Source organism: Coniophora puteana (genome assembly GCF_000271625.1).
Source record: "Coniophora puteana RWD-64-598 SS2 unplaced genomic scaffold CONPUscaffold_37, whole genome shotgun sequence".
NCBI classification, from domain to species: domain Eukaryota; kingdom Fungi; phylum Basidiomycota; class Agaricomycetes; order Boletales; family Coniophoraceae; genus Coniophora; species Coniophora puteana.
In genome coordinates this window covers 1-8949 of record NW_006913089.1, presented here as the reverse complement: position 1 = coordinate 8949, position 8949 = coordinate 1, and the positions used below count along the sequence as shown (strand labels likewise).

The window sequence follows — 8949 nt, the reverse complement described above, 5'->3', positions numbered from 1 at the left end:
ATATGATGGGAATTCCCTTTTGGATCTCGCCTGCGGTGCTCATCCCGAACAAATCCCGAACGTGTAGAACACTATGTACGGATACTTTGTTGGCTATACTTATGTGCAATTATCTATCATGCGTGTTTTGTCCTTAGCTAAGCCCTCGGGCAAATTCTGATATAACTGTAGTGGTGTGAGAGCCCATTATTAACTTCGATAGAAATCGCCGGAGCGTAGCTCGGCGTGTCTTGTGGAACGTAATCTTTTTAGGGACGAAAGACTGTATCTTCTCGCAGAGTGCCGCATGATCGTGCACGAGAGCTTGGAAGTCGGATCCGTCACCATTGAGAATGATCTGATAGCCGTCTGGCGCGATGTTATCCGTCGGACGAAGGCCTATGCTGCAAGGTAGTGAGAAGGGAGGATACTGATCGTGAAAGCCGAGAAATTTACCCGTTCAACGAATCGCCAAAGTATGACATGACCTGTTGACATAGGGTCAATACAACGATTGAAAGACGATGAATGGCCAAGATTTACATCTCTGTCGATTCCGGGACAAGTCAGCCGAACGTCAGCGATCAGCTTTCGGATATCCTCGTGTGTTTCTCCGAGAAAGCTGAGGCCGAATTGCTTACGCACGATGCCTGTATATCCCGGGGAGCTCAGACTTGTATCAACTCGGCACATTGAAAACGGACCTTTAGCGCCGTCGGCACCAACAACCCATGTGGTTTCGATGGTCTCCTCGATAGTCTCGCCCCCGAAGGTCTTGGAGACTCTAGCAATGACTTTGTCTTCATGTTGTTCGAGCGCCGTAAGCGTGGAGCCTAGCTCGATATTGCCACCTGCGGCCCTAATATGAGCGCGAAGGATTCGTTCTAGGATAGGCTGGCCGAGCATCTTTGTCTCGGTCTGCAAGTGTGAATCAGTTATCACATGTTACTACGACAACACCAGACATCAGGAAAACGGCACTTCGATTATTAGCCGAAATGAAACTTAATTGTTACTTTTTTGGTTCTCGGCCCGATTTTCGGCTTAGGAGAGATTTCGTCTAAGTTGACCCCGCGTTCATAAGCATGCAAGAAGAAATAAGCACCATAAGACAGGCCGTAGCAAAGAACTGAAGGTAGCTTCGTACGGGTCCCACTGAAGGACAATAATTCACGGTCATTAGAATAATAGTAAAATAAGTACAGACACTATGCTACACTATCTCGAACGCATGATGGTCGGCAAATCGATTTACATAGAAACCTTGATAGTTATCGTAAGAGCTGTAGCACGTCGTTCCGGGTATCACAAACCCAGGCCCAAACATTGGTAGTAGATGAGCTGCGCGAAGGATAGTATCAACATGTATTACCTCTACATGGGGCGCGCCATTGTCATAGAAAGACGGGCGGACCATGTACATTCCCGTATTCTCATTACGAGAGTCTCCGTCATAATTGAACCAATGGACGACAGCGCAGGGATACGTGATGTCCTCATATCGAAAAGAGAAGAATGCGAGGACGCGGGCGACCTCCATGCTGGCAATGCCCTTGGCCTCGGGGTCTGTGACGACATAGACGCAGTCGCGACGTGGAGCCTCGCCTCGCCAGAGCGGCGTTGAGCGGATACGCTCCCGTTTGAGTCCTGACAGCCCGCAGAGGTCGCTTGGGGCTCGAAACATCGAGACAGCCGAATTGAAGACCTTGATAGTCTTCGGAAGGAACGGGAGGTCGCGGGATGGCACTGTACGAGTGGGCCGGGTGCGGTCGGTGCTGAGCTGGGTATATAGGAAACGACGCGCCAACCGGCTCAGTCTGGGGATGCCGAGTTCGTCGCTGAGGCCGGCTATGGTTCGCGCGCGCAGCGTATCTGAGTGATAGGTTAGCCATCAGTAAGCTATGAGGAACTGTACAACGCACCTGGTTTCCGTGCCAGTTTGACTTCCGCCATCAATGCAAACCCGTCTATATCATCCTCGCCTCCGTCCTCCTCACCGTCCTCCTGCCAGTCGTCAACTTCGAATGATCGTGTTCTTGGTTCGAACACTTGCAAACCGTCGCCGTCGTCTGATGAAGACTCTTGAGCGAAAGATCCGATAACTAAACAAAAGGTGAGCATGCAATGTTCCGAATGAGAAGGAAAGATGTACTTACGCCTTTCGAACGCCTGAACGTTGCCGACAACGTAAAGCGGGTCGAGCATGCCACGCGCATCAAATTCGACGCGCGTAGCCTTGAGTTTATCGAGGCGCTGGTTCGTGAGTAACATCTGACCAAGGGCCTTGAAACGACTAGACCGCCTCCAAGGTTCCTTCACGGCTTCAATGTGTTTCGACTCGGTAATGGAGGAGCAGAGCCCGTTCGGCGCCCCGAACTGGCGGACAAGCCAGATGTAGTGCTTGAGGGAGTGTTGTCGGGGTAAAGAGAGGGAGGCCGCGGCGCCGCTGGTTGCGAAGACAGCCCGGTAGTGGTGAAAGCGGTCGAGTGCATCTTGGAGGTCGTCGAGGTCTGTCTCCGTGATTCGGTCGCGACGAACGATATAGCAGAATTCGAGAAACGCCCAGATGGTTCGCACCATGGCGTCCGGGACGTGCTTCTCAATCGCAGGTAGATACACCTTGTATATCAATCAGACATTGAAATGGGAGTAGTAAACTATAAGTGTACCTTCATTAATGCTTTCGAATCGTCACCCGTCCACTGTTTGAAACCTCGGCCTTGAGGGAAACGTCTTAAACCCGCAAATGGTGCAGCCGCCGCGATACTGTAATGTTGTGAGCTAGAAACCAAGTAGGAGTAGGATATGCACGTACCGCTCGTCAATGTCCTTCATAATCCGCCGGTACGTCGCCTTCGGGTGCTCTGCCTTGAGATAGTTGCCGACCCACGTCACCAGGTGGTCTTTAAAAGTACCCTTAATTAACTGATGGAGTAGGTCCGGCGCAATTAACTCGTGGATGTCGGCACGAGGGAAGTCGTTCGTGAAGGGCTGAAGACAAAATTAGCTGATGCAACAGGCGAAGATCAGATAGTGAACATACCACAACATTTGCTATAATACCGTATGAATCCCATAGCACGCCGGGATGGAGTTCATCGACGAGGACCTCGGTGTGTTCCTCACAACGCAATGGTGCGTCGGCATCGAGGTCATCCGGGAATGCTAGACAACTGTACGAAATCAGTGGAGAACAATACAAACAACAAAAAACACGCACCGGGGGCACCACCCTTGCACCACGCCCGCAAGCAACACTTGCTCGGGGTAATCGGCAATGTAAGGCCCAACCCCCCAGATCACCCGTCGATGGAAACCGTCGCCGAATTGGACGACTTCGTACTTGGTCATGCCCGGCTTAAACACTTGAAGGATGGCGGATAGGGAAGCATGGTAGAGCTGTCGGCGAAAATGTCTGAATTTTGGGTCGTCCGCGTAGATTTGATCAGCTGAGGATGAAGTCAATAGACGCCAGAGCATGAATGTTAATACTCACTTTTGGGCACCGACAAGAACCCTATAACCGCGACCGCGTTGCGACGCGCCCGTCGCGCTGCATTGTGTACGTTGCCAATGGATAAATACAAGGGATAGTACTCCGTATGGCCTGTTGCGACTGAAACCGTCGTCTTGTCGCTGCCGAGAATGAAGGGGACAAAGGTTGCCCCATGCGTATCAGGATCTTCGGATATCTGGTCCTAATAAAGCTGAGGAACAAAACATTAAAATAGAGCAAAAAAGTACGTACTGCCTGATCCCATGCCCAGTCTCCGGAGAAAAGATTCTCGAATTGTCGAACGTCCGACGCGTCATAGTCACGGTAAGGAGTGAAGTCGAGGTCGTCCTTCAAATCCGGGCGCGACAGAATATTCTTGGCCACCTCGCGAGGGTCCCGAAACCAGACATCAAACTCTTGATCCATCCACGCGGGCACGTTGGTGTTGGGCCGTGGGCCTTGATACGTGACATTGAAAGTTTGCCAGGGGACGTCACCTTGCTTGATGCGGTCGATCGTGTCGTAAAGAATCTTGTGGTTGGGGTATGGCGACGTGGTATTCTGTCCGAGATGAGACAATGCCCATAAGTTGCAGAGGCCGTCGATGATAGTTGCTGAGGCTTGCGCGCGTCGGTAAAGAAGGTCGGCGGTCTCGAACTGAAGCTGGTCCTCAAATGGGAACCAGTCGTCGTGTTCACGGGTGGATGGAGAGCTGGGAGGTGCGTCTTGAGGAAGAAAGTCGCCGCTCGGTGAGCATTTACGGGCTGTAGTTAGATATGAACATCAGAGAAGGACAAAAGATAGAGAATAAGCACATACCAGTCAAGTGTTTGTGAAACAACCGTGTCACCTTCCCAAGGCTGACATGTTCTCCAACATTGCCGTCATCGGTGTCGCTCGCTCGTGAAGGAGGACGCGATGCTGGGCCATGGGTCTCTGCATATTGCTCGTCTTCCATGGTGGGTGTGGGTTCTTCGTCATTTTCAAAGGTGACTGGTATCAATAAGGACTGTGGTGGTGATGGTGGAGGCGTGTAGAAGGCCTGGGCGGGAGATGGAGGAGGTAATGGTGGTGCAGAGGGTGCTGGGGACGTATGGCGACCAGCGGCAGGTCCAGGAAGTGCGGTATCTTGCAATAGACTGGGTCCAGCTTCTGGGCGGCAAAGCTCGTCGAGCAAAGGAGGGGCCGGCTGGTGGTATCGTCGGTTGCGAATCACACGACGATGAACGATGTTGTTGTGCTGAGTGAGGCCGCCCTTCGACCTGCAGTGTTGACCACACTTGGGGCAACGGTATGGCATGATGGCGCGGGAGGGAACGGGGACATAGGACGTAAAACTGACGGGGAAGTTGAAGATGGCTGCGCAACATTAGCCGATGACAAACTTCCGAATTATTCCGTGACTCACCAGAGGCTGAACACCGTCCGTTCACGCCTTCATCCACTCTCCAACTTTCTGCCCATGTCATCCTCAGCTCCAGCCAGCCAGCCTCGTCGTGGCCGTGGTGGTATCCCCATGGTCCCTGCACAAGCTACCCATGCGACTCGTAGCCAAGCAAAGTCGAAGGCAGACGCCGACGTAGGAGACGACACAGCGCCCACTGCACCCGAAACTTCAACTCAGCGACAGCTCCGGCCAAAAGTCGCCAAGAATCCCGCACCTGTGCATTCCGCCCCCCCGCAAAAGGCGCCGTCATCCAAAGCCCCGCCGAAGCCAGCGACAGCAAAGCCTTCCAGCAAGGCTATGTCCAAGGCTTTGGCCAAGCCCGCATCGACTGCAGCAGCAGCCAAGCCCGCGTCGACGAAGTCGGCTGAGGCGAGGGCTGCTGGGAGGTTGCGACCAGCCATTGACACAGATGGTGTGCCCTCCGTGGACCGTGTCGCAGTCGTCGAGGCTGCCATTGCCGCAAAGCAAAAGCAGCAACTGAAGCCGAAGCCAAAACCTAGGCAGAGGAAGGTCAACGAAGCCAACGGCGTCAACCTCGATGGCGAACATACCTCTGAATATGCCGGGACCGCGCGGACAGCAATGCCATCAGCAATGGTTTCCACGGATGTCGAAGCCGACATCAATGAGGGACTGGGTGGTGGTGAGTACAATGCCCATTGACCTTAGACTGCATGACTGACCTGTGATTGTTGTCGGAGAAGGGAAGGGAAGAGCACAAGTAGCGCAGGTTGGGCGAGTACCCACGAGGAAGTCGGCCACTATCACCGATCAGGAAGCTGCCATGAGCAGCATCACTGATGACACGGACGTGTGAGTCGCTCCCTTTGTGCCAAATTTAGTCCATCATCTGATTCTCACCGCCGTGCTTTCCTTGTTGCCCCAACTCTCTTATGTTTCTTTCGCTCACTCAACCGGCCCTTTACTATCGCGACCTCACCCTCGCCTTATACAGCGGCCCAGTCGCATTCGACCCCATCCCACGGATTTCCAGTTGGCGCGCGAACGTTCCTCGCAGCGCTACGAGTGGTTCTCGCTCCACAACCTCAGGCCGAACAAAGTCCAGTGGCACTTACAGCACCATCACTGCGGCTACGTCGCTCTCTTCCCATTCCATCTCCGCCAAGCATTCGGCTGTCACCACCAAACCCAAGGCAAACCATGAGTCTGGCGCGGTATCCGACACTGATAGCATTGAGGACGACAACGAGGATGTACCCCGCGGGCTACGAGACGATGACGAGGTCGACGCCATTGAGTCTGAAGGAGCGTACATGAGGAGCAAGGACACGAACGATACACTGGTATGTTTTTTTCCTAATTTTTGCACCGCTGTTTGTTCATGTACCCCAGCCTACGTTCGTGATCCAGAAGGCTGCGCCATCTTCCGGTTTATCCCCTCCCTTCACGCAACGTCCACCCCCATATCAGAGATCACCCGACGCCACGGGCGACGATGTATCTGAGTTTGAAGAGGTAAGCTACTGTCCGCTCCCTACTGATCTATACTATGCTAACAATCGTCTAGGTGCTGGACTATGAAGATCCCGAAGCCATAGACGACAATGGAGATGCAGGTGATGCAGCTGCTCATCACACTGGGCCGTCGTTTCTACCTGCCTCGCCGGGAGCATGCTCCGACATTGGGGGTTCCCAGGGTGACGCAGACAGTTACCAGCCCAGTGATGCGGACGAATATCGAGCTGACGATACTGACACAGATGTCACTCTGAAGTCCGATTCCATCGCAGAGCCAGCTAGCGACGCCGATATGGAGGTAGAGCCGGAGGTAGCTGAGGGGGCCATCGATGCTGAGATGGAGGTAGAGCCTGATGAGGTCGAGGAGGACATCGACCCCAACATGGAGGCCGAGCCGGAGGGTGAGGTCAATATTGATGCAGAGCCCGTCGCCGAGGATGCAGAGCCCGCCGCCGAGGACGCTGAGCCCACCGCCGAGGATGCAGAGTCCCCTGCCGAGGTTGGCCCCAACGACGAAACAGCCAATGCCAGTGCGGAGTCAGTCAACCAGGCTGCAACGGGGGCAGATGCTGAGGCCGGTGCAGACCCGGAGGCAGATGCGATGGACGTGTTGGGGGACTTCGCGATCTCGCGCAAGACTACGCGCACAACAGCCCTGGTACGCCGATTCCATATGTTATATTCGGCACTGACCAACACCAGGATTGTCAGACGCATGCTCGGGTGTCACAGCCCGTCGAACGGCCTAAGAAACGGATCAGACTCTCTGTCCCGAACTCAGAGTCTACTGCCGGTGCATCTACCTCTGCCCCCGCCACTACTGTCACCCCCATCGCTACTGTTGCCTCCACCACTCCCGCTACTCCCGCCGCTCCCACCAATGCATCCACCCCTACCGCCCCCGCTGTTGCCAAGAACAAGAAGACCAAGTATACGCTTGAGAACCTACCCGCCTATACCCGCATCAACAGAGTCTTTGGGCGTCGTTTCATGCCCAACGTTCTGTTGTGGCTTGGCGCTCAGGACTCGGGCAAGGTTTGGGGCCCCTCGGATGATGAGCTTGAGGACGCCTGCGCAGGAATATGGCGTGTTATCTTCAACGTGGAGTACGATACCTTGGACATGGGCGAAAGGGCCGCGCTACTCACGATTGTGATTTCCTCTCTATCATCCCTTCCGTCGGCATTTACTGATTGTCTATTTCCCAGGTAACCAATCGCATGTGCTTATGGCGCAACAGCTTCAGTTCCACCGCCGTCTTTGCCCTCCTCCTCTTGTTAGGTCACCGGGGCCTTTGCACTGCTGAGACGCGCGCCGCTTTTGCCGAGCGGCTTCTCATTGGCGGTGCGTTTATGTGCGAGAAGGTTGTGGATGGTAAGCCGACCGGTCCCTACAAGGGATCGTTCTTCACTATGGTATTCTCTTGCCACGTTCTGGCGATCAAGGGGCACTCTCGTAAGATCCCCGAGTTCAAGGACTTCTTGGAACCAGCATACCTTCCCCGCGGTGCCCTTGCACTTGCTGCAGCTGCGGTACATCTCATGCTTTTCTCTGCTTATCTCTGTATTTACTAATACCTTTTTAGTGCTTCCGCGCCGTCGACATCGTCAAGTCCGGCAGGATCGGCGACATTGACAGGGCCATCAGCAGCATCGTCGACGCCGGCTGTACTCCCGCCAATGGCTGGAAATCCCTCACTCAGGTCAAGAGGCTGGTGAGCGAGTCCAGCCTCAAGGCGAAGAAGGACGAGAAGAAGGGTAAGAAGGGCAAGAAAGGCAAGGCCCGGGCTTCCGCGAAAGGGTCCGATCCTGCGACACCGCCTCCACCACCCGACTTCTCTGAGGCTAACTACGGAAAGAAGACAAAGAGCTTCTATCAACATAGTGAACGCTGTTCGGACGCCCTGATCATCGCATCCTACGAACTCGCCGCAGAGTGCGCGATCAAGGTGGAGGAGGAGGAGGAGTCCGAATCAGAGACAGACGAGGAAGCTGTCGACGAGTTCGCCGACCTTCCTACCGAATGTACGTGCTTTAATCTGCTTACAGAAACATACTACTCACGAGGCCCTACTAGGATTTCTGCTCTTCAAGTTCTCGTTCGGCGGCAAGCAATAGTTTTGGTGGTTATTGGCTGCGGGGTCTCTTCATTACTACACTATTCGTTACGCTATACGCGTTTTTTATCATCGTACTACGCATTCGCATTAATAATATGGTCGCAATGGACTCTTATTCAGTGCTTTTCAGCGAACTAAGTGACGATTATTCACACCTAATTCGCATCTTATTGAAGCTATTTGGATGGAATCAGTACCTGCAAATTTCGGGAGGAAGCTAAATAACAAGATGGCGAAGTTGCTAATGGTCTAATAATTCGCTCTACAAGTAGGTAAAAAGCAAAAGCTAGGTTATAGTGAGGAGGTTCGGCCTTACGCGTAACAGCTGGTCAAACTTATAGGGGTCGCGCTTATTAGCTCGCTTATGCTATTGAGATTCGCTTAGATTCACGTAATCGGGGAAATAACCAAGTAGCCGTTTTCCTGATG

The 8949-nt window shown here is 53.5% G+C and overlaps 2 protein-coding genes across 2 annotated transcripts; one reads left to right on the top strand and one right to left on the bottom strand.

Annotated features, from left to right (window-relative positions):
• Positions 1–1192: 1192 nt before the first annotated feature.
• On the bottom strand, positions 1193–4433 carry CONPUDRAFT_68201 (uncharacterized protein; the record flags this gene model as incomplete). The annotated part of the gene is made up of 10 exons (XM_007777748.1): positions 1193–1827; positions 1890–2014; positions 2147–2598; positions 2649–2745; positions 2795–2970; positions 3023–3152; positions 3200–3428; positions 3476–3677; positions 3728–4239; positions 4295–4433. The coding sequence occupies 10 exons, from the start codon at positions 4431–4433 to the stop codon at positions 1193–1195; spliced, it is 2697 nt and encodes an 898-aa protein (XP_007775938.1).
• A 558-nt stretch (positions 4434–4991) lies between these two features.
• CONPUDRAFT_160602 (uncharacterized protein) lies at positions 4992–8842 on the top strand (the record flags this gene model as incomplete). The annotated part of the gene is made up of 9 exons (XM_007777747.1): positions 4992–5565; positions 5627–5735; positions 5878–6226; positions 6276–6398; positions 6451–7059; positions 7104–7553; positions 7610–7933; positions 7987–8425; positions 8793–8842. 9 exons carry the CDS (start codon positions 4992–4994, stop codon positions 8840–8842), a joined length of 3027 nt encoding a protein of 1008 aa, XP_007775937.1.
• Between the last annotated feature and the right edge of the window lie 107 nt (positions 8843–8949).